Source organism: Schistocerca americana, chromosome 1 (assembly GCF_021461395.2).
Source record: "Schistocerca americana isolate TAMUIC-IGC-003095 chromosome 1, iqSchAmer2.1, whole genome shotgun sequence".
Taxonomy (NCBI): Eukaryota; Metazoa; Arthropoda; class Insecta; order Orthoptera; family Acrididae; genus Schistocerca; species Schistocerca americana.
The window spans coordinates 880,026,030-880,052,579 of record NC_060119.1 but is presented as its reverse complement, the minus strand read 5'-3'; the positions used below and the strand labels follow the sequence as shown (position 1 = coordinate 880,052,579).

The window sequence follows — 26,550 nt, the reverse complement described above, 5'->3', positions numbered from 1 at the left end:
ATTTCACGAGTGTACGATGAATATCAGGAATCCGGTAAAATGTCAAGTCTCTGACATTATTGCGGCTGGAAAAAAAATCATGCAAGAATGGGACCAACAACATCTGAAGAGAGTCGTTAAAAGTGACAGAAGGGCAGCCCTTCCAGAAATTGCTGCACATTTCAATGGTGGGCCATCAGCAAGTGTCAGCATGTAAATGATTCAACGAAACATCATCAATATGGGCTTTCGGAGCTGAAGGACCACTCGTGAACCCTTGATGACTGCACGACACAAAGCTTTATGCCTCCCCTGGGCCCATCAACACTGAGATTGAACTGTTGATGACTGAAAACATGTTGCCTGGTCCGACGGTCTCGTTTCAAATTGTATCAAGCGGCTGGACGTGTACGGGTATGTAGACAACCTCATGAATCCATGAACCCTGCCAGCCAGCAGGGGATTGCTCAATCTGGTGGAGGCTCTGTAATGGTGTGGAGTGTATGTAATACTCCAACATGGTGACTTGCATCATCGCCAACAGGAAATGTGTGCTACATTACTGAAGGCCAATTACAGGTTGACAACTTTCAGTTGACAATGGGAGCTCATTTGAATACTGGCTGAGACTGATAAATATGACACAGACAACAAATTTCTTTCAGAATGATTAGCAGTTAATGAACAAACATAAGTGCCACAGAAAAAGTTTTATTGTGTTTATTAAATATTCTATAACTGGACAGATAAAAAAATCTACTCATCCAGCGGCGGCAAGAGAACACACATATAAAAAATGGTTTTATGTATGCAATCTTTTCGAGCCAGTGGCTCCTTCTTCTAGCAGAAGGGGAAGGGAGAGGAGTGAAGGGAAAGGACTGAAGAGGTTTAGGAAAACCAGTGGAGTTTAAAAAAGTCAGCCAGAACCCCAGGTCAGGGGAGACTTACAAGATACTGGACAGTATGAGAAGGAAGGACTGGTTGCTAGGGGCTGCACCACACGAGGTTTGAAAACCAGAGAGCTTAAAGGTGGATGACAGGGTAATGTGCAAGACAGAGATTACTGCTAAAACATTGTGCTTGAGTTATTTAGAGTGAAAAGCTAAGTGCATTATATGTTGTGGAGGGGGGAAGGGGCGGGAGGGGGGGGGCAGTGAAAAGATTGAAGAAAGGAGTAGTTACTGTGAAGAAAAGCTGAGATGGAAGAAATTAACATAAATTAAGGCCACGTGGCTGACGAGAACCAAGGACACATTGCAGCGCTAATTTCACATCGCCCTATTCGAAATCCCATGCCCCTCTCCTTGGTGTTGGTCTCATCCTCACTGAAGGTCAACTACACACTTCTGTCAACATTAAACCTACTAACAAACAACAGTACTTACATTTTGACAGTTGCCATCATTTCCATGTCAAACGCTCCCTCCCCTACAGCATTGGCATTCGAGGTAAACATATTTGGTCGGATGCAAGCTCTTTACAACAATACACCATCATTCTCACCCCACCAGCCTAGTTAAAAAGCAGATTTCCCAGGCCATCATATCCAATCCTGGTATTACTGATCCCTCCAAAACACGTCCTCAGAGCACACCATTTGTTATTCAAGTATTATCCTGGTCTTGAATGTGTTAATCAGCTACTTCTTAAACCATGCCCTGAAATGAGGTCCATTTTGTCAGATTTTGCCCATCACACCTAGAATACTTTTTCATCGTCCTCCCAATCTCCACAATATCCTTGTCACACCCTATGCTCCTGCTGCACCAATCTCCCTACCATATGGCTCCTACCTCTGTGACCGTCCCTGCTGCAAGACTTGCCCTATGCACCCTCCTACCACTACCTATACCAGCCCTGTAACTGGCAAAACATATACTATCAAAGTATCACGTCGTATACCGGCTGTTACATAAACACTGTCTGGCCTTTTACATTGGCATGACTACCAGCAAGTTATCAGTTAGGATGAATGGGCATAGGCATTGGGGCGTATACCAGCAACACACAATACCCTGTTGCATAACATGCTCTACAACATGACCATCGTGATCTCGGTACCTGTTTCGTTTCACCACAAGTGCCATCTGGATACTTCCCCGAGACACCAGTTTTTCAGAACTCCACAGGTGGGAACTAGCACTACAACATGTCCTTGGTTCTCGTCACCCAACTAGTCTTCATTTATGTTAATTTCTTCCATCTCACCATTTCTTTGCAGTAACTACTCATTAACTCACTCTGCTTCAGTTTTTTACATCTTTCATTTTCCGACCTGTCTATTTTTCGCTGTCCCCCTCCCACCTTTATTACATACAATGCACTTAGCATTCCACTCCTAACTTGTGCATGATGTTTTAGCAGCAACCTCTGTCTTGCAGCATACCCTGTCTTGCATCTTTAAGCTCTCACATTTTAAAATCTCATCCGGTGCAGTCCCCAACAATCGGTCTTTTCTTCTCATCTGGAAGTCTCCCATGTCCCGGGGTTTTGTGTGACTTTTCTGAACACTATCCCTTTCCCTAAACCTCTCCAGTCCTTTTCCTTCACCCTTCTTCCTCCCCCTTCAACCCTTCTGCTAACACAAGGAACCAGTTGCTCCGAAAGCTTGCATATGTAAAACCTATTTTTATATGTGTGTTCTCCTGCCCCTGCTTAGTGAATAGATTTTTTTGTACCCAATTACATTATGCCAAAAATTAATTATTTTCATTGTTTTATTAAATAGCCTGTAATTTTATATTACGCATAAGAATGTAGAAGACGGGCATAAACCATGATGAGAAAGCCTACTTACAATGTTTAAAGAACCGGATTTAAGCAACGACTCTAGAAACATACAACAACCCTTTATGTATTGCTCCCATAGGGATTGTGAAGACAAGACCAGATTAATTACAGCACACATGGAGGCATTTAAACAATCAGTCTTCCCGCACTCTATAAGTGAATTAAACAGGAAGAAATACCAGTCCCTGGTACAATGGGACATACATTCTGCCAAGTACTTAGAAATGGTTTGCAGAGTTTTGATGTAAATGTAGAAGCGTGCTTTGAGGTTACTATTCTAACTTGTCACAAGTAATTGTGGAAATTTCTCTTATTTTACACTGATTCTCAAGAAGGGTATAGCTTGAGCATAGGCAGTATTATGAGCACTTCAAACTTGTGTCTTGCTTTCCACACCCAATCAGTCACTTCTTGGGTTCTAATCAAGTGTGGTGTGCATGATATATATGATTATCTCATGTTTCTGTCTTACAGTTTCCATACTACTGTATCTCACCACTAGTAGTTGAAAACAGTCTCATGTTGGGAAAAACTGCACTGATATCTCGTATGGTGGTTTTTGTTTGTTTGTACTAACTATAGGCACTTTCAATGCCATTTTTGTAAATATGCCAAAAGTGGTTTTGCACAATACCAACATATGAGGAAGTGACTTGGATGGTAATAAATCACGAATAATTAATCTCCGGAGTTCGGAGTTTGTAGATGAATTAATGCTGACTTTTTCTACACTACAGAAACAACAAGGGAAGTTGAAACATCACTGACAATTGATTCATTAACTTGGCTACAAACTATGTAATCCATAAATTATAAATTTTATAACAATTTTAACAGTTAATAATTTATGAATAAAATAAATGATAAAATGAACTTACTAGTCTAATATGGGACAATGTACAAGAAAATTATCACCTAACGTTATTTTCAGTCAAAGTCTACACACCATTCCTCAGAATACTTGAGGTTATTTTCACTGGCAGAATGGCTCACCTGATGCTGTTCCTGAGCTGTAGACTCTCCTCCACAATCTTACTAATGAGACCTATTTCACCACCAGGAGTAACCACCTCATCAATAGATCCTGTCCAGGCATTACGTGGAGGTGGGCGCTCAGCAGTTCGTGACTTTTTCTTCTGATCAAGTTGTTCTTCATTCTTGAAGAATGGAGGGTTGCACATACAGAAATCATATTTTTCTTCCTTTCCCACAAGCGGTGTGAGTATTTTACCTTGGTCAACCAGCTGTACTGCAGAACACATCTCTCATGAATCATTAAACTACGTAATTTTTTGAAGGCAGTGTTCATTACTGGATATATTAACAAATTATAGAATTACAGCTGAAGACTTCTTGATGAATGGCTAGAGCCGTTGGAAAATATGCATAATATTTCAGCATCAAAATGATTTTTATTGACTTAGTGCACTAATGGACTCATGACTGATGTATTTTCCTTTATACCTGTGAGTTTTTTCCACTCTTTTTAGGCCAACATCTATCTACTACTCCCATATTTTCTTGGACATTGTAAGCTCCCTACTTCCATGGTTGTTGTTACTGTTTGAAGAGAACCTAATGGCATCTTTGCAGTTACATACCTATATCACGATCCTCACTTAATTTTAGTCAGTGGCATTCTCTGGTAGCAAATGAGATTACTCTGCTTTCTTAACATTTTATACTGAGATGCCATCCCGTACTCCCTTATTTGAAATGAATTACCTACCGCACTGTTCAAGAATGATCTAGTATTGATATGAAGGCAGACTACACATTCTAGAAAATGCAGTTGATTCATTCTGAAGTAGTATCTTTGGACAGATAGCATGAAGTAAATAGTAGTTTTCTGTCTCTTTGGTTAGCAGCCCCAGAAATTACTGATGCTGGATGGGAGCAAACCCAATATGACCCACAAAGTGTAGCTACATTTTAAACAAATAGCCATCTTTCGATTCAGCATTGTAATGTTATCAAGCAAGATGAAGGCATACCATATCCAACAGGGACCATGCCTAGTAAAGCACAGTAGGGTTTAAACCAATCTTTGGGTTGAGGACTGCTTTACTGAATGGCAAGTGGAACACTCAAAAACAATCATTCCAATATGAACAGTAGACTCTTTCAGACGAAGTGGAGCAGCTAGAGGAAGTATGTACTTGTTGTTCCCTTTTTCTTCAGAACATACTAGATGCACATTTCAACGTGGTGCTCACAGCAACAACAAGACTGTAGTTTATTGGCGGAACGCTTAGAAAATGCAACAGGTCCACTAAAGAGACTGCTTACAATACATTTGTCTGCCCTCTTCTAGAGTAATGCTTGCAGTGTGGAATCTACATGAGATAGGATTGATGGAGGACATCAAAAAAGGGCAGCTTGTTTTACATTATCGCAAAATAGGGGAGAAAGTGCTATGGATATGATACCTGAACTGGGGTTGCAATCATTAAACCAAAGGGCATTTTCTGTTACAGCAAAACCTACTCATGAAATTCCAATCACCTACTTTCTCCTGAGAGTGTGAAAATATTTTGTTGGGGGCCCACCTACATAGGGAGAAATGATCATCATGATAAAATAAGAGAAATCACAGTTCACATGGAAAGATTTAAGTGTTTGTTTTCCCTGCACACTGTCTGAGAATGGAATGGTAAAGAAACAGCTTGAAGGTGGCTCGATAAACCTTCTGACAGGTACTTAACTGTGAACTGCAGAGTAACATGTAGTTGAAGAGATTATATTATACTGCCCAAATGACACAAAAAACAACAAGAATGGTGCTTTCTGTTTAAAAGCAGGGTTTTAAGTCAGTTCAAAAGCTAATGCAATTACTCTTTCTGAAATTTCAACAACTTGCAGCATTATAAAAGATTTTTTTCAACAGGATCCGACCTTTAATTTTTGTAATCTTATCCCAGATTGACACTCACAAGATTTTGGTATTGAGGCACTAGCTGCTTACAGCAAGACCATTCATAGCCTCAGAATGTAACCTAAGCACACTCTTCACTCCTGGTTATCGGTCAAAGTGATAATCTAGGGCATGATCATACACATCAAACTGCAATTTATGGTGTAGTATTCCATTAGTGCTGCATGACTGCTGCTTACTTTAATTCTTATACCTACCCCAAAGCTTTTCACCCAAATTCATCTGTCTTCTCGCTTTGCCACACCATGCTTATCACCTTCTACATGCTTCCATAATTTACAAACCCACCATCCTGAGAAGCTCCATGTTCATGGTTACTATAACACACTAAAACAATTTCTGCTCCTGTACACCAGAACATTTTGTACTTTGCTTGCAGCCTAAATCAGAATTTACACTGCCTGTTATGCGACGCCGAGTCTCTAAAGTGATGTTATATGCTGGAGCTTTTACACTCCATGCGATGCAGAGCTATCTATCAATGTGGAGCAGTAGTTGTTGGACAGTCTTTGAATTATGTCAGTTTTCCTCGACCCAGTAAATTTGGTTTTATCAGAAAACAGTGCTCTCTGAATTCAAGGCAGTTGTGAATTGGTGAATAAAATGAACAAGGAGAGGACTGTGAGGAGAGAAGGACTGTGCAAACAAAATGAACAAAGAGAGAAGGACCACAGGAAAATTTATTCATTTGCAGAGTGACCTGAGAAAAGATAAAGATAAATTTTGCAATTACTTCAGAATGAGTACAGGGACACCTGCTTCAAGGAAGGTTATTACTACTTGTGATCACAATCAGGTAGGTACACATTATCAAGTTTGCAGAACAGTTTTTACTATCAGAAAATTACAATCTGTGATATATTCACCATATTTTATAAATTATAAGAGAGCTGAGATGGAGTCAAACTGATGTTCATGGCAGTTCACTGAAAATATCAAAGTTTCCATGAGTTTGGGGGTTTGAAATGATGCTTTCAGCTTGACAGTTTCCAGCCCGTAATTCAACATGAAAGAATGTGCAGTGGAAGGAGTTTAAGAATGTTGCAATGCTTCCAGTAAAATATGCTGCATTCTAATTCTACAGGGTAGTTAAAAGAAAGTGTTGGTTTTGCTATATCAAAGTAAGAAATTTATTTTTACAAAAAGCACAAACAAAATACATAAATATGTTAATCTAACCTTCCCATTTCATGTATGCAAAATGTGAGGCATATCACTTCCTCTACTGTGTTGGCATTCACTATGACTGTATGACAAATACCACATGTATTTCACTGACAACTCATCGAATTTCCTCCTTTGGGTCATGGATACTTCAGGGTTTATTGGCATACACTACTGACTTCAGATGACTTCAAAGAAAAAAATCACAAGGAGTTAAGTCACATGACCTTCATGGCCATTGATGATCCTTGATGGCCATCAATGATCGGCATTGCGGGAAATGAGGCAATTTGGGAACTGCTCATGGAGCAACTGAATTGTTTTGAGGTAAGTATGGCAGGTGGCACAATCCTGCTGACACCAAGACTATTCAATGTCCATTCCATCCATATGGGGACACAAAAATTCCCACATCATCGTATGGTATCAGTCTCCATTGACTGTTATAGTTGTCTTGCACCAACTTCAGAAAAATAATGGCTGATGATGGCGCCTGACAAAAAGCCACACCACACTGTCACTCATTGTTGATATGCTTCCCTTTATTGGATCATGGAAGGATTTTCTTACCCCCAAATACGGTAGTTCTACTTATTCACAAAATCATTTAAGTGGAAGTGTGCTTCATCAATGAAGATGATTTTGTTTTGCAAAGCTCTTGTCCTCTCAGAACCCAGTCAACAGACTGTTGTCTTGTCCCTTTCGACTGCCGTGTCAATTGAATTTTATGGTGGTGGTGGTGGTGGGGGTGGGGGGGGGGGGTGTAAGGGAGATCATACCAGAGAATTCTCCATACTGAAGAACAGCTTAAGCCCAATTGGTGGGAGCAGTGACGAACTGATCGCATTGCGCTGACAGCCACAGTGTCATGAACAACTGCAATACTTTCCAACACTTTCCTCATTTCGACCAGGACAATGATGGCAAGGACCTTTAAGGTTTACTGCTGAATCCATCTCAAAGAACTTTTTCGTAAGTCTGCGAACTGTTGATTCATTTGGTGCCTCATTACAACCTAGAATTGTACAAAGTCACCTGACAGTTGCAGCATAACTTCCTCCATTCAGCTAAAACATTTTTGCGAACGGCTCACATTGCGCACAAGTGAACTGCTACAGGGTTAGACACTGAATGCAAGAAATTCAAACTGAGTCAACAATCAACGGGAAACAAATCAAAACAATGTCACCAACTGACAAACAAAATTTTACCAGCTGTTTCAAAACTGGCACTCTTTTTTAATCACCCTTTAGCTGTCAAGTGGGCTTCAGGTGACAGTTTCCATATAACGCGAACCAAACTCAATGCAGAATGACAACTGCCATCTTGCATCTCTAATTTTAAAATTTGTTGCAATATGTTATGTAAATACTTTCACTTAGAACTTAAATACATAAAACTGCAACCAGTCACTTTTTTGAATAATTTTTTTATTACCTTTTTTTTCTTGCATTACTAGTAGTAGCTGATGTTAATTGCAGATTAATAGTAATTGAAGTTGGTGGTTACAGTAAACAATCAAATGGCATGGCATTTAGAACAAGTGATTTGTACACTAATATTTCTAACGTTCTGCAAAACTGGCCACCATCAAAAGAAATAACCGGTACTTCAGAAAAACTGCATTAATGTTGAGTGGAGATGAAGCCTTTTCCCAACAAGAAAATTTAATGTGTCTGTTTCCTGAACTGTAACTCAGTAAGGTTATTCGACAATAAATTATCAAGGGCTATAATGGTAGTAGAAAATGCATTCTGAATTATGGTCAGCAAGTGGCGTCTTCTCCAAAAGGATACTGAAACTTCTTTAAACAACACAGACATTATTATTCTGCATATCTGCCTCCTGCACAACATGATAATTGAGGAAGATGGGCTGGACATCTCCCTTCAATTGTGTGTTGATCAGGGTATAATTGGAAATAATGCTTTTGCAGCATTCTTTCAAAATAACAGAGCAAACAGTAATGCTACAAGAAGAGTGAGGAGTGTCAGAGAGACATTCAAAAATTACATAATGCAAAAATGACATCAACAGTTATTAATGCAAACACATTTCATGACCAATTTATTGAATACTGCAATCACAGTGACCATCATTTCATTACTAAAATGATGAAATCTGTACACGATTCAGATGTACACAATCCTCCCCTCATGAACCATGGACCTTGCCGTTGGTGGGGAGGCTTGCGTGCCTCAACGATACAGATAGCCATACCGTAGGTGCAACCACAACGGAGGGGTATCTGTTGAGAGACCATACAAACATGTGGTTCCTGAAGAAGGGCAGCAGCCTTTTCAGTAGTTGTGAGGGCAACAGTCTGGATGATTGACTGATCTGGCCTTGTAACACTAATCAAAACGGCCTTGCTGTTGTGGTACTGTGAACGGCTGAAAAGAAGGGGAAACTACAGCCGTAATTTTTCCCGAGGGCATGCAGTTTTACTGTATGAGTAAAGGAGTTTTGCAATTTGGGGAGCAAAATAACTGATGATGGTCGAAGCAGATGGGATATAAAATGTAGAGTGGCAATGGCAAGGAAAGCGTTTCTGAAGAAGTGAAATTTGTTAACATCAAGTATTGATTTAAGTGTCAGGAAGTCGTTTCTGAAAGAATTTGTATGGAGTGTAGCCATGTATGGAAGTGAAACATGGATGATAAATAGTTTAGACAAGAAGAGAATAGAAGCTTTCAAAATGTGGTGCTACAGAAGAGTGCTGAAGATTAGATGGGTAGATCACATAACTAATGAGGATGTATTGAATAGAATTGGGGAGGAGTTTGTGGCACAACTTGACTAGAAGAAGGGATTGGTTGGTAGGACATGTTCTGAGGCATCAAGGGATCACCAATTTAGTACTGGAGGGCAGCGTGGAGGGTAAAAATCGTAGAGGGAGACCAAAAGATGAATACACTAAGCAGATTCGGAAGGATGTAGGATGCAGTAGGTATTGGGAGATGAAGAAGCTTGCACAGGATAGGGTAGCATAGAGAGCTGCATCATACCAGTCTCAGGACTGAAGACCACAACAACAACAATACACAATACTTTTGTGTCACTTTCTAGTATTTTTGTAGTCATTTATCTTACTTTCTGTACTTACTGTCTGCTCCACAAACTTGAGCTATTTCCTTCTAAGCTTGACGTAGCAGATCCCTGTTGTGGCAATGTTTGTTTTTCTGATCCCACAACATGGGGCATTCAAGCACATTAGCAATGAGCTTTTCATGCTTATTGCATGAAACTGCTCCAAACAATTACAAAAAATACAAACTCATTTGTGACTATATTACATCATGTTGGATCATCTCACCCAGCTCAGCCTGCAATCTAAAAGGCCACCACGCTGATCTATTGTTACATCAAGCCCCTTGATTGCCATGCAATTTCAGCACTTCACCATTTGGCTCAGCATCGTGAGCAGTGTAAATTCAGCCTACCTTCTGTACCGATCAATTCCCCTATCTCCTTTCCACAGTTTTTAATCTCATTTCACTAGGATATTTTATACACAAATAATCCCATTGCACATTATCTTTACACCACCAAACAATGTTGTGCCACCTCGTCACTTCTTCGTTCCTCCTAAATACTCCCAACTATAAGGAACAGTATCACCATCATCATTATTATTAGCATCCAACCACAAAGGAATGTAACAATATAATGAAAAGGACAGTTGGAACTCACTATATAGCCGAGATGCTGAAAGGCATAATAAAAAGACTGTCGGAAAGTTGGCTTTCGGCCAACAAGGGCTTTGTCGAAAATAGACGATGCACACACACACATCCATCTGCCAGAGACTGTGGTTTTGTGTGTGTGGGGTCTTGTAGGCTGAAAGCTTACTTTCCGACTATATTTTTGTTGTGCCTTCCTGCGACTTAGCATCTCCACTATATATGGTGAACAACCGCTGCTACACTTTTCATTATATTGTTACATCCAACCATGAAGTTAGAAAGCTGGAATTCTTGGAAAATACAACACTTTTGGGAGTACATGCTGCCATCTTCAAGTTTTCCTGTAAATGAAAGTAACTCATTTTGAGGGAAAGAAGGGGGGATTCAAAGAGCCCAATTGTTGAAGCCATGAGTATTGTTGCATGCAACATGTTCAGCTACTGAGTGCTTATGTTCCCCGTAAGCCACAGTTTAGATCTAGAAATTCTCATTAATGGAGAGCTGATTAATTTTTGTACCTTCATAGATTCCAGTGCAGTAACTGCAGCCCAACTGCTTTCACATAATTATGTGCTCATTTCTGATGAGATAAGAAATGTTTGCAATAGGATTGCAAAAGGAAGTAGTGGGTGGGTTATATGGGACAGGCGTAAAAGCTGAATTTTTCACAACATAATGATATGTGACATGTACAATTTGCTTATGACTAAAAATTAGGATATTGATGTACTGAGTTGGCAATAGAACATCACTTGGCAGTATGAAAACATGGTCTTTGTAGGATATTTCTCATCTCAGACCATGATGAGAGGTAGCTGAATCTTTACAAAAGTTTATGGGCCAAGTTCTTCAACATGTGTGATACTGGAAGGTATGGTATGATGCAGTGTGGTGTGAACTGGTTTGAGGCTGATTAGCACTGGCAATGTATTATTGTGGTTGGAGTTATGCAAAAATGTTGTGGAAGATCCATTTATAAGGTACCTAGAAAAGACATTATCCCCACATAAAGGTTCTCTCAATATTGTGTCCCTATGACGGTTCCAACAAAGTTCCTAGAATATGACAATGACTGCTCCTTTCTACTGACTTGTAAAGTCACCAGGCATGACAAGATTCTACAAGGAGGGGAGAGGTCGGAAAGAGGGAGAAGGGGACATTTTAATGTGCCATGAATGATAGACATTAAAATAGAAGTACAGCTGGTTGCAAGTAGGTCTCATACAGGCATAAGTTTCTACAAAGCTGTAAGAGAGGCTGTGATAAACATCCAAGGAAGTAGTTCATTGAGCTAAGAATTACTTTGGGGTTTACAAACTGGACATGCAATAGAGTCTGCCTAGTATATATCGCAAGTATGCACATCCAACATGGTAATTTGTTAGCCACCCACACAATATAGATATCAGAGACTCTCCAATCAAAAATTAAATAAAATTAACATTAATATTTTTTATTTTTGTATGTAATGCATCGTGAATCATGTAAAACGACTATTCTTCATTAAATGACAAAGTGAAGATGGCCATCTTTAGTTTATGTTTAACAAGTGTGGCATCAGGGAGGAAATGTGAGGAATGGTCCTTCAATAACCATACTAACACAGAGTAGTTAATTGCTCTATTGCCTATTTCTACAGTCATATCAGCAAGAGTTAGATAGTAATATCCGTTCTTCTCATTCATGGATTTTTTGAAAGTTACGAACGATGTATGCAAACAATATTCTCATCAGACACTTATCTATTACACAATACAGATTTCTTGAAATTACCTTGTAGTTTTAGCTTCTATAACAAAATGCGTGTTAAATATGGTGTGAACATGGACTATATTCTAGAGCAAGGTGTCGCCACAACAATTATTTTGTATTCATTTTCAGTTGCCTGGCCAACTCTCAACCACACTGTCACTGTCTAATCAAACATAGACCTCGAACCACACTACAAACCAGTCTGTAAACTCAATCAAGATTCAGACTCAATTATGTGGGGTCTAGTGCAGCAGGGGATACAACCCGTCGGCTTTGGACAAGGACATCACAAGCCGCCAGAGAGCAGTTTCCCATTTTCGCTTTTGCTGTTATGTTTCAGTTTCGTTTCTTTACTGATTGCTTAATAAAGTGGATCTGTTTATTCTATCTCGTGAGATTTTTTTTTAAAAAAGCCAAAACACTTTTCAGCCACTGAAGGGAGCTACAACACTAAGAAGAATCGCTTCTCGATTGGCCACTTGTGACGTCATTGTCCAAAGCCGACGGGTTGTATCCCCTGCTGCACTAGTCCCATTATGTGTAAGCATTACATAATTACTGCATATTGTTTGTTGATTACAAAGCCACCCCCATGAAATAGTAATCAAAAACTTTAATTGAACTACTCATGAAATATTTGAAAATGTCTCTGAAACATTCACAAGTGATTACGATAGCTACTGGTACTACAAATCTTTTATATTACTTATGTAGCAACACTAACCTTTTATCAGTTCCTGAAGATTGTTGTTTTCCACATTAATTTTGGCTGCATTTGCACTCTCGTGATCCGTCTCTGATGCAATCATATGCCAACCATTCTTTTTTGCAGCTAAGAGGGGATAAATACATGATGCTCCAGTGCCTGACAAACGAAATATTTTTATTCCTACACTTATACACATATATCACTTTCTAAATAGAAAATATCAGTACGTTAAAAAGAGCTGAGCTGTCAGCAAAAGCATATGCTCAAGGGAATGCTTATTACTATGCTAAATACAAACAAGATAGATGCAACCGAGTTGAACAAAATCATTTATGATCATCAGACACAGGCATACAGGTGCGGAATACTGACACTGGAACTAATACAAAACCTATACTCATTGCTCTACATAACGTGTGGGTATTATTAGTATTTTGAATTGCTTGGAACTGAACAATCTATTACAGCATTACAGCATCTAATCAGAATTACAGCATTTACCTATGTCTATGCCACAAACTGACTTCTCTTGGTTTCCATCACAGAGTGCTAACAAATCTTCAATCCATAGTAAATAGTTAAGGCGAAGTGGTAATGTTGGCACAAGGCGACCACTTGGAATCTTCACTTCCAGCCCAAAATCTTTCTTTAACAACGCCGTTGTAAGTGCACGAAGAGCTTCCTGGTCTTGGAAGTTAATTGAAACTTTTCCTGCGACATCCTGTGCGAAGTATAAACTTTAAGTAAATCTGACTCATATACAAGTTTATGAGAGCTGCAACGAGCCAGTCTTCGGAGTGAAGACAACAAAAGTAAGAACAATAACAGTATATGACACTTATCATCTGTATCCAATTTTCTTCTGATATAATTTAATGTTGTATCGATATCAAGTGGATAGTCGAATTTTCCTATTACTATATGTCTTGCTTACCTGCTTCGCATGTTTCCGAAAATCTGGATATAATATCGCCAGCTCTTTAAAATTTGGAGGATTTTTGTAGATATTTCTGGGATGCATAAACTTGTTGAGCGACATGATGACCCAGCAGTGCTCTATGTAAAGATAAGTTTACGCCGATTTTCCAAAGTTCCCTACAAATAAAAAATCTGTGGAACACATTTGTGTACTGCATAACCCATATTTTGATCGTGCAAATATACCACAGTGACACCAACATTCAAATATAAACAAACAACAAACGACAGTCATGCCCCGCCATGTTGGTACAGTTCCTCTTCCGTTTTACGAGAATTCTCGTGTTGTGCGAGAAACTCCCGCAGTTTGCGCAAACGTTCATTGACGAAGGTAGTGTTTTATAGTGAGAGTTGGTTAGCACATTCCGCTGCCCAGAAACAGCTTTGCAATATTATGTAAGTATTGTGTGTACAAGAGACAACTAAAAACTAGTATTACGTCATATTATTCCGTAGTGATTGCATGTTGTTTAAAATGATTCCGCTACCTTGAAAATCATAGCGTCAAATACCACAATCAAAATGGCCGTTGGATAATAGTGACAAGAAATTGCTATGTTGCTGTGCTCATGAACAAAATAGTTTCGGTTATATTTCGCTAAACAACAGTTTGAATTTGAACAGCCTCTTAAATTAACTAGGAGGGATGTTTGAGCTGCCTAGTTTCTTCATTTTTTGTAGCAAAGAATTTTAAAATGTCATTAGTGATGTCATTGATATTTACATGGTCGTATGTAAGGATATTCAGTTTCTGCGTTTCTCAGTTTCTGGTGGAAGATTGGCTGGAGAGTCTGATGAGATATTTCGTTTTAAACTGACGATCAACAAGACGTGGGGAGAATGTAGTAATGACCTAATTTTTCTGTTATATTACTTGTGTAGGTGGTTGCAGCTGTTGTTGACATTTGAATAAGGAGAATAGAGTATTGACGTCACATATTCCCTTGTGTAGCCCATTGTGTGTCGCACTTAAATCACCGATTATCCTTGATTTGACAAGAAAATGTGTCCTTTGTTTGTGATAAACTACTGTATCCACCGACAATAACGCAAGTCAGCTCTGAGAATAAAAAGTGTGGGAAACGCAGTTAATAAACATAAAATTCTTCCACCATGCCCATAAGAATGGTACTGTAACATCAAGCCTGAATGAGCGTTTGTGGTGTGTTACAAAATTTTATCGTGTAACAGTTGGCATTTGATGCAAAATTAACTTCCGTGTACCAGTATAGTTTGCCAGAGACGTTAAACCAATCATGAATTAGCTTAAATGAGCGTGCCACATGTTACTTTCTTACTCCTTCATTCTTTTTTTAGATACAGCGTTTGAAGCCTAGTGAATGCCGATAACATGGGATTGTCTGTTCTTGTTTTTGTTTCACGATTTTTACCTGCCGAATGATTTGAAGTAGCAATTACGGGTGTTTACTCATAAAAGATCGTGCCTGCTGTAGTAAATAAGATGTTAGCATTTTTATAGCGAAATTCAAAAAATAACAAAGGGAAAAATTTCTTAATATTATAATATGCAAAATTTCCAGTCTTGGTATAGTTGTGCATTAGTTTGGCGATTCGCAACTGATCTAATTAATGCATTTCAAGCCACTGACTTAAGCTCAGTTTCTTAAGCATCGACCCTGCAGTTAATGAATACTTTATTTCTGGCTGGGCCGAGTGCAATGTCATTTCGACGTCTTGAGAGCCGTATTGACGCAGGTTGTTGGGTAAGGCCGCGCCTAACTTGGCAACAGTGTAGCCTGGCAGGCCAGCCGGGCAGTTGTCAGTGACATCACTGGTCTGATTCACGCCTCGGGCAGGCCCAAGCCTAGTCTGGCGGAGGCCGTGTGTTCGAGAACTGTTTGCAGTATACTGTCGTATTTTATAACTTTTGTTTTGGTGTTTATTGAAGACAACTGAATTACCTGTCGTGTCGTTATTTCTTAGATGTGCCTTACCTAACCTCTGTTTCAGAAAACATTACGTCGCTAATTTGCCTGTGTTGCCTGAAAGGAGACAGTTCTAAAGAACTTCTGGCTAAACCGTATAGTTCATGAAAGCATCTAACGACACATAACCCAGAAACATATTTGTTATGCTTACCATATGGTGGTACGTTACCACGAATCTAACTTATGTTGCGACAATTTGAGGATAGCCTTGATAGCCCCTCTTTCACTTACAATATCTATAATGCCTAACAAAAGTGAATGTTATCGGTGTACTTGCTGGAATACTGATAAAGTGTATGGGATCTCTTAACCCCGGTCATGGTGCACAGCCCAAATTGAAGGTTGCTTGTCTAACGGATTCCTGAAGCAAAAAAATTTGTTTTCAAAACAGGTAGTGTACTAACGTTACGCCAGTTACCCAGACTATATGCATATAGTATTTGAGAGTGAGAATACTTGACGGATTGCAAGACACTTCAAACATAATTTCAAAACGTTGTCGATCATATGCGTAGCGTCAAACATTTAGCATATTGACTCACAACAAAAGTAATCAGACGCTTGAAGCTGTTTTATATGTGGGAACTGGATGAATTGAAGGATTACCGGTCCATTCTAACACGGAATTTCGAGCGTACATAGAAGAGTATGAAGAGGATCGCCGGGAGAGATAGATAGATAATGGAATAGCTGGTAAATCCCATTTGGCACGAACGGACGACGAAAATACGCGGGAAAATCTAATTAGAAATTTCCAGTAACTGGTTATCAGGCCGGAATCAAAGATTGCTCTTTAGTTCTGTACGACACCCCTGTAGGAATCATGGTGTCCAGTATCAAGTCGCACAGAGGCCTATAACCAACCATTTGTTCCTCGCTTCATCCGTGGCTGGAGCGGTTCTTACTTTAGTATATACTGTAGGTATAGCAAGGCAAATTGTAACTAGTTGCAGAGGTCATTTGACGTGTTTTGTGATATTGTTACCCAAGTACGCCGATAAAAAAACTCGAACCCACATATTGATAGACGTTTGCTGTTACTTTTTATGCGAAAACTCAAGCCAGCAATCGTCTATATAAGTCTATCTTTGTCAACATGTATTATGCCCTCTCACCAAATAATGATCTGGGAAGACAGCTTTCCTTTTCAGTATTCTAAAACCATTAGTTTTGATTACTTAAATGGTTTATTTATCGTAGCAAGATATGGAAGAAATTGCAGCACTAAAGTAACTGGCAGAAGCATATGTACGGGCGAAACGTTTTTCCAGTTTCCTGTAGGCCTATATAACCTGGAAAGAACTTTGTTTCCTAGGTGGTCCGTGTGCTACATTCGTTTTCGCATTTTTGTCGTTTTAATGCCATTCACTTTTTCAGATGTATCCACGAGACATGACTGAAAATACAGTTGATTACATTTCATGTTCAAACGTGCTCAGATAATTTAGTGCAGTTTTTTTTTTCACAAATGACAGCACAGAAAAAACTGGAGTACATTTTTACTCTGGTTAACTCAGTAGTTGTATAATCGGTTACACTCTGCTTGGGGGGAAACAGTTGTCTCGTAGCTGTCAGAATGATACACACATGTGCATGCGGGATTATTGCACTTGGGAGTGAAGGCGTTTCGGTCGGTAACGGCCAAGTGCAATAATATCGTGTTTGAGCAGTAAAGGCCCCTACAAATCCACAAATTTATTGGCAGACGGACGGACCAATTTCGTGGCAGCCTACACACGTCTCGACCAACTGAAGTCAACGATTACAGCGCCGCCCTATTATTGTCGTTTGTTTATCTGAAGATCATTCTATTTGTTCTATGAGATCCCGCTTGGTTTCATACAAAAAAAGGGGGTTTTGCCTTGGCGGTCGGCACTAACAAAGCCGGAAGAAGAGAGTTGTGGGCAAAGAAGTGGCTAATGCAAGGAAAGAAAACTTAAGCAGCGGGGTTCGGTGATTTTCGTAATTATCTAATAGTGGATAAATGATGCATTTGGGAGTTGCTGATCATCAAACCATTCTTAAAGAGTAGGAATAGTCATGAGATTGGCTGAAGCTGCGACGAGAGACTGTTAGCTGTATTACGGTTTCTAGCTACTGGTGGAAGTTAGGACGACCTAAAATTCACTGCTGTTGTACCCCACAATTATAAACTAAAATAATTCCTGAAACCTGCAGCGTGATGTACAGTTGACTGAGGAAATACGTCGTTGTAAAGCAAAATAAACGAAAATCCTTTATGTAAACTTAATTAAGTTGTGTACGTAGCATATAAGACGATCTAGATGACCTGTAAGTTTAAGAAACTCGTTCCAGGCTCGAAGCAGTTTGACTGCATACGATGGGAGAACACCATATAATGAAAACAGGTACATAAAAAATGAATCAGTTAGACATGTAAAAAAAGGCAAGTTGCTCTTCATAACAGAGCTTTTGGATATAGGCTGGACTTTTTTTAGCACTTGTAACAGTGGCGCAGATATATTCTATGAATTAACGTCCACTGAAGTCGGTATGTCGGTTTTTAGATTTCATTTCCGGTAAGTGTCGGAAATAAAACCTTAAAACTGAAATACAGAAGGTCAATGGACTTTTATTCTATATGCCACACGAAACCATCATACATTTATTGCATCTATATCGCTATGCTCCTCGCACCACGTGTCCCACAAACATCCAATATTTAACCGGTCAGTTTCACCCGTCGCGCACCCTGTCGCGTATATTAGATCAACATTTAATCCCACGCGCAGTGCAAAAGATGAACTGTTGTCACAGTTGTGGAGTTCACCCGTCGGATGGCCCTAACATCCCGACGGGGAATGTTCTTCGATCGGTCGGTCAAAACGCCTCCGCACATCCAGTTGGTGCGTGTGTAGAGCTCGTGTAAGTTAGCCTACGCTTATTTTGTATGTACCATGCACAGATCTGCCCAGTCAGATTTTGATTCTGGCATGTCAGTCTACTACTCATGGTGAAAAGCCTTCCTTATGGTGATATGAAGAGCTGTAGATGCCGCTAAGTGTATGCAGGAGGGAGGACTCTTTCGTATTTGCTTGTACAAAATAGAGGTTTGGAATGCCAGTAGTACATACTATTGGTGAATGAAAAAATTTAGTAGCTACGAATTCCATTTTCTCTCTAAATGCAGATTGCCATCTGGGTCTTGTTTCAATGAAATGATACTATGGCATTATTGGCCGGAGACCAGACTGGGGTTGTTTCGCCCCCACTTTGGCGGCTTGTGCGTCGACGAAGAAGAAATGCAAGGATTACGGCAACACAAACATCCGGCCTCCGATCAAAGAAAATCTCCGACCCGGCCCAGAATTAAACCTGGAACACCGCGATCTGGACGCAGCAATGCTAACCACTAGACCAGGAGTCGAACCTTAATGTGGTGGATATTCTATTTACAAGGAGAATTGCTTTATTTTTTATTTATTCGTCTTTGTAGGACATGTCAGATACATTACAGAAATAGTATATACAAGTATGATAGGATTAGGTGAGGATAGGACAAGAAGTTGCCAAACTGAGAGACTTTTACAGTAGTGGCAGCACAGATTATGTGGGCCTATTTTTTGTGGAAAGCTATGCACTTCAGATGACTTGTTGAAATTACAGCAACAAGGGGATAATATAATGATAGAAATACCTTACACTCTGAATGCCATTTTCTTTATTTTAAGTGAATGAACAGTTCCTTCCTTTTATGGCGATTCCGATGGGCTTCTAACACTCTTCATAATGCACTAAATAGCTTGAGAGACGAGTAGAATCATTATCTCATAATCAGTCATGCTCTAGCTGGTTTGCCAGCTGCATTTCTTATTGTTTTCTTCTCTTGGTGATTGTGTCATACTGTTCTGCACCCTTCTTTTTTTATATTGATTCACTTCCATGCATGCTAATTTAGGTTTCCCATTATTTTCCCAGACAACTTTTAGGTGAGCATGAGAGCTCCAGCGAATGGCAAATTCCTTGCACCATCCTAATCTGATTTGAACAAGTGTTCAGTTTCTAATGAGCTGGCTACTGCATATCATGTGCATGTAACATAGAAATATAGCGTCCCTGCTTTGTGCGTGAGTTTCTATATTAATGAGGATAACATATCTGAATGCATCTTATGATTGTTTGATTCAGTTAGTTTCATGATCCATGGAATATTTGCGTGATTAATCATAATGCTGTAGAGTGAGTCATTTTATATTCACATTACACAAAATAAGTATGGCTACATGCTGACCGTTTATAATTTTGTTTTTAAATATAAATGTGCACTTGTAATTCCTACCCACCAAGTTCTACACATTACAGTAATAGAACTAATATGGAATAGAAGTCTCGAGGAGAAATTTTTCAGTTTGTTTCCAAATTTAGCTTAAATGCTGTCTGTCAGATTTGATCTGATAACATTACTGGTGTCACCTGCAAAATGAATTAATTCTGTTCTTTGTGTATTAGACAGAAGGTTGTTTACTTATATGAGAAACAGTAACAGACCTAAAATTGAGCACTGTGGAACCGCATGATTCCTCCCTGGTCAGTCCCCTGATTACATTGGTTGGATTATTATTTCTGTATTTTTCTGATTATATATGACATCCATCAGTCCCTGAAATCTGTCTCTAGGAGATTACTGATTCACACAGTCAGGCAATAGAAAATACCAACTGGTGCTATTTCTTTATTTAATGCTTGTAAAATTTGGTCAGTGAACATGTAAATGGCATTCTCAGTCAAGCAATGCTTCTGAAATGCAGCCTGTGATTTCCTGAGAATTTTATTGTTGTTCAGACCTTTTGTATGAAAATGAAATTTCATTTTTATTTGACAGTGATGGCAGTCTGTTTTTGCTAAAGAAATACTTTCAAAGAGCGTTGATGAAGAGACACTTTAGCTCTGCTGTATACAAATCAGAAGCAACTTACATTGGTGCAAAAAAAAAGTTCTATAAAAAACAAATGCAAGAAGTTAATTTATGCTTTCAAAAATTTTGTCTGGCCAATCAGTGGCACTACAAAGTTCAATTTTAAATTTCATGATTAAGACAGTATTTACACTGGAGGATCTCACAAACATACTAGTTGTTTGACTGGTGTGCAGTAGAAATAGGCATCCCAGGTGTAGAGAAGCAACTGAAAGAGTTGAAAACAGTCAACTTAGTAGGTGCTGGTGGAATCACAATTAGATTTTACAGAGTTCTCTGCAGCATTGACCACTTAATTAGCTTGCATTTATTGCAGATCTTTTGCCCGGTGCAAGATCTCAGACAATTGGAAGAGAGTACAGTTGATTCCTCTATTTAAGGACAGACAACGGACCTGCAAAATTAGACCCAAGTATCCTCAACATGGAATAGCTGCAGGATTCTTGAACATATTCTGAGTTTAAATACAATAATTTTCCTTAAGATGGAAAAGCTTTTGTCCACAAATCAGCATGGATTCAGAAAACATCACTTGAGTGAAACTCAGCTTGCCCTTTCTACTCAGGACGTCATGTGAAACATGGATGAGGGGCAACAGGCGGATTCCACATTCCCAGGTTTCTTGAAAGTGTTTGAAAGGTGCCTCACTGCATGTTGTTGAATGTCTGAACTTACGATTAGAGTCCCAGATATATGAATGGCTCAAAGTCTTCTTAAGTAATAGAAGCCAAAATGTTGTCCTCAATGGCAAGTGTTCATCAGAGCCAAACGTATCATGAGGATTGCCCCAGGGAAGTGTGACAAGACTGCTCTTATTCACTATATTCGTCAGTTATCTGATTAACAAGGTGAGATGCAGTATGCTGCTGTTTCTTGATGACAATGTGGTGTGCTGGAAGGTGTCATTGGGTGATGTAGGGGGATACAAGATGACAGACAAAATTTCTAGTTGGTGTAATGCGTGCTCTAAATGTAGAAGAATGAAGTTAAATGCAGGTTGATAAGGACATAAATTCTGTAATATTAGAGTACAGCATCAGCAGTGTGCTACTTGACAGTCATATTGATTAAATATGTAGGTGTAACGTTAAAGAATGATGTGAAATGGAATGAACCTGTAAGGACTGTAGAAGGTAATATGAACAATCATATTCGGCTTATTGGGAGAAGTTGAGGAAAGTGCGTATAGAACACTAATGTGACCCATTCTTGAGTACAGCTTGAGTCTGAGATTCCCTCCAGGTCGAATCAAAGGAAGTTCAGAGGCGTGCTGCCAGATTTGTTACCGGCAGTTTCGATCAACACGCGGATATAATGGAGATACCCCGTAACTCAAATGAGAATCCCATAAGGAAAGACAACTTTTTTCTTCCGCAAGGCCCTATTGAGGAAATTCAGAGCGCCACCATTTGAGAACGACTGCAAAATGATTCTACTACCGGCAACATTTATTTCGCCGGTGCCACGATGAAACTAGGGCTTGCCGCGCGTAGTGGCCGCCATGTCATGGATTGCGAGGCTCCTCCCGCCGGAGGTTCGAGTCCTTCCTCTGGCATGGGTGTGTATGTTGTTCTTAACACAAGTTAAAGTAGTGTGTAAGTCTAGGGACCGATGAACTCAGGAGTTTGGTCCCTTAGGAATTCTCACATACTCATACGGAGGCTTATAGACGGTAGATTTTCCCTCGCTCTGTTTGCGATTGGACAGGAAAGGGAAATGACTAGCAGTGCTATTATGTGATACCCTCCGCCTTGCACTGTACGTGGTTTGCGGACTATGTATGTAGGCGTAGGATGGATGTTGAAAGTCTTAAGTCCAGATCCTATTGTTGGGCTTACAGAACGACAGACTCTTGCGGGCGTTTATGACGTGCAGCTGTGTAGGTAGTCTAGTTTCTCGATCTGCATTGCTGAGATCTTGATAGAAAAGATATGGCATTTGTACAGATGTGCCTTGCACCTTCCGATGCAGTATCTGCCTGGATTATCCTCGTATTAGTCAATGCACATATGGGATAACCTCAGCTAAGAAACAGATAAGTCGGAAGCGTTGAAGATCGTACTGAGATAATTATTGAACCGCCAGAGAATGAAATTTGTCTTCTCCGAAGACTCTCATTGAAGGAAATAATATGCATCCCTCGACTGTTATAAAATAACCATAAATGTCTATACCTATTACGTCAAACCGATGGCACACTAGACTGTTTTGAAGGAATGAAGAATTTGTCCACCGAGGAAATGCAGAGTGGTTACTGGCAGATAGTTGACGAGGCTGAAAAAGGGAAAAACTGCCGTCAAAACAGATAAAGGATTCTGCTAATTTAAAGCTATATTGTGTGGTGTAAGCAGCACGCTAGCCACATTACGGACAGATTGCTTCGTCAGTTCAGAATGGACCACTATTTTTCATGTTCACTGCTAAGATTGTCTTCAGCAGTACTTCATAGTGGCATACGGGGGTGGACGCGAACGCGACGTCTCGGATCGACTTTAGGGGAATTCCTTTTGCATCAACAGGCGTCGTTGCTGAAATAAGGGAGAACTTAAGACATTTTCACATTCAGATCTTAGAAAGGGAAGAGGCTGTTAAGTGAGAGCACTTCAGCAGTGGTTACACGTCATTTCAGTTAATTCCCAGACAGCCAACATATATTCTTTCTACAGTGTTTTCGCACCTGGTCTCTGTGACTGATGAAGAACCTGTCAGTCACATAAATGACATTGGCATGGAACTTTAATACAAAGTATAAATCTCTGTAGGAAATCTAGTAAGGAAAGCATGTTCCTTATTAACTGCAGAAAATCTGGAGCAAATAACCCGTCTAAAACAGTGGCAGTCCACCGAGTCGAATTTAACTCTCGAATTCGACATACAAGACGGCTGCATTCTCTCATCCGCTACGCTGTCACCGACGCTCCACCATTCGCCAAAACCACGGTAATCGCCACGTTCATATAAAAATAATGAAAGACGTAATTGATTCACTGCTTTCGATCATGGGAAGTTTATCTGATCAAGGCTAATATCAGTGCTGATTTCACGACGCAGCTTTGTTTAAAGGATAACTGGATATAAGAGACAGACAATTGGCTTTGTTACAGTCCTGAGTCACGAATCGAAGATATAAAGCTAACCAGAAGGTGGCTGCCGGGTTGGCAACCGAAATGTCTTATTAAAAACGTAGTAAATATTTGAGTCAAGACGACTTTGTTCAGAATAAAGTGAAATTACATTTGTGCATTGTTGTAAGTTCATAATAAACCAGCTTTCAGTATTAGGCACTGACTTTCCTTGGCAATTCTTCTCTCGTAGTTAGTGCACGACTCTCGTGACTGTGTGATGCCATGATTCGCTTTTATTGTTTTGTCTCCGTCTTGTCTGATGGGTGTCAAATTACGTTTTCTTAGACTGTGCCTTGCAGTAGAGTACTGATTTCATGAAAAGATGAGCACGCTGTTCGTCTTACGGATTTCGTGCAACACCTCGGAACGTGTCCGCTGGGACTGAGTGTTTGTGTTGTCCTCATCATTTCATCATCGTGATCATCATTCGTGACAGTGGTACATTGGATTGTGAAAAAAATGGAATGTGAAAAAATTGGGACTTTGTACGCAGTTGAGCACCTCGCAAACCGAACATGGCCGCGCAGGTTTAGCCGAGCGGTCTAGGCGCTGCAGTCATGGACTGTGCGGCTGGTCTCGGCGGAGGTTCGAGTCCTCCCTCGGGCATGGGTGTGTGTGTTTGTCCTTGCGATAATTTAGGTTAAGTAGTGTGTAAGGTTAGGGACTGATGACCTTAGCAGTTAAGTCCCATAAGATTTCACACACGTTTGAACAAACCGAACATCGCAACGTGCCAGACAGAGCGAAACCAACGTTCCACGAATGTGGAAATTGTAATAAATAATACAGTCGGTGGCGAATATGGTGTTCAAAAATCCTCCTCCTCCTCCTCCTGTGCCTTTGTCCCGCATCTGCACAAGTTCGGTATCGGTAATTTAAGGGGTGGCCGGATGCTCTTCCTGTCGCCACGCCGTTACCACCCTGGATGGAATTTTAACAAGTAATTCTTCTCCGGCATAGGTGCAGGAAAAATCACTTTCTAACGAATGCCATTGGCCCGCCAATGGTAGCCACAGGAGCTTTAGCCAATAAACCATCTTATCAGCATTATCGCGGGAAAACTTCTCTTACTACCCAATGATGATGGCCCACAAATGGTAGCCCAAAATTTTTACCCAGTAATGCCACTTACCCAGCACAAGTGCGGGAAAACTCCCCTTTTAGAACCGAAAGCGGCACTGGTCATGTGATAGTGTTCAGTCAACAGCGAGCCACAATATCCTGAAGATCCCCTCAGAGGGGTTCAAACGTCGTTAATCCTCCGGACGGCAACCTTCTCGTCCCACAAGAGGCGAGGCGCACGGCTTTCCAGGTAGGTACGACACTGTGATCCTACAACAAATGCAACTGTATGTTATTAAGTAGTTCAGTCATATCTCATTGAACTGATAATTATATATAGTCCGCTTCACCAAATTGTTCAATTTAATCGGGGCAAGAAATACGTTTTGAATGTTATGTCTCTGGATCATTGAATAGGATGCACACCAGTCTCTAGGGATAGACTTACAGGAGATTATATGAACGGAAGTGTAGAACTATTAACTTTTCTGGGTATATTTGAGCAGCCAGTTCTGTTAGATATTGCAGTTATGCTGATTATGCAATATTTAGCGTTCTCATAAGTCTGCCAGTTTTTTTTAGATTACTGCGAGCTACGTATCTTCCTTTCCTGTGTTTCCATTTGTCAAAAATTAAAATGTGCATTACGTGGTTGTAAAGTGAAGTTATTGTAAAAAGAAACTCTGCATCCTGCATCTGTTATGGCCGAATGCTGGAAATTGAGAGATCAAAAAATGAATACGGAAAGTAGCCAGGTTGAAAGGCGTATCTTCAGTTGTTCCAGTGTGTTCAGAGTTGGAAAAAAGGATTATGCTTATACGTTAGAAAAATCTATTCATCTGCGTGCTCGGAACTACATGTATTTCTAGAAAAGCTCTTATTTTTTTCATGTGTAGCCCGGCTGTCTATTGGAGGGAGATTAAGAATCCAAAAATTCCTTGTTGGACCCCTAGTCACACGTAATGCTTTTTACATCTTTTAATTTGATTGAAACCTCTGGTATTATTCATTCAAAAGTAATTGGCGTTAGTGTTTGGTTTAAAGTTTCCCACGAAGACTAGTATTATTGGAAGATGGATCTGAAGTAAACGCAGATACCTTTTAATCGAATAAAAACTATATTCGAGAAATGAAACTTTATTGTAAGTGGACATTTGATGTTCTTTTAGTGACGAACAATCAACTGAACTGAAATGAGAAATTGTTTGACTGGATTTGAAAGAGGTTATTTGGGACATACGTTTTGCACTTAGAGAGAGATTAACAGGATGCTTAAGGTTAAAGAAACATGCTTTCTTATTTTTAGTTCCAATTTTTGGCATGGGAGCACATAAAAATTAACGTCTTGACCTATCAGACGTGATATAAAACCCCAATTTGTAAGTGGTTCCTCTATGATTCACCCCTGCCATGTTGCCACGAGTGGAGGAGGAGCATATGCCAGTGACTGAAGTATTGGAAGGGTCAGCGAGCTAAGCAGTCAAG

At 39.8% G+C, this 26,550-nt stretch overlaps 2 protein-coding genes across 3 annotated transcripts in view; one reads left to right on the top strand and one right to left on the bottom strand.

Annotated features, from left to right (window-relative positions):
• LOC124614246 (U6 small nuclear RNA (adenine-(43)-N(6))-methyltransferase) overlaps positions 1 to 14,220 on the bottom strand; it is a 41,490-nt gene extending 27,270 nt beyond the window's left edge. Inside the window, exons 1-4 of one of the 2 annotated variants that reach the window (XM_047142927.1) lie at positions 13,950 to 14,220; positions 13,517 to 13,736; positions 13,031 to 13,171; positions 3,763 to 4,018 (exon numbers count right to left, since the gene is read on the bottom strand). In XM_047142927.1, the coding sequence (XP_046998883.1) occupies positions 3,763 to 4,018; positions 13,031 to 13,171; positions 13,517 to 13,736; positions 13,950 to 14,054 (722 nt within the window). In that variant the 5' untranslated portion in view covers positions 14,055 to 14,220. The remainder of the gene's footprint in view (positions 1 to 3,762; positions 4,019 to 13,030; positions 13,172 to 13,516; positions 13,737 to 13,949) is intronic. The other variant, XM_047142929.1, reaches the window with a different exon arrangement.
• Positions 14,221 to 14,253: 33 nt separating this feature from the next.
• Positions 14,254 to 26,550, top strand: part of LOC124614272 (lissencephaly-1 homolog) — a 188,917-nt gene continuing 176,620 nt past the window's right edge. Inside the window, exon 1 of the mRNA XM_047142930.1 lies at positions 14,254 to 14,389. The gene's annotated coding sequence lies outside the window, so the exon portion shown is untranslated. The remainder of the gene's footprint in view (positions 14,390 to 26,550) is intronic.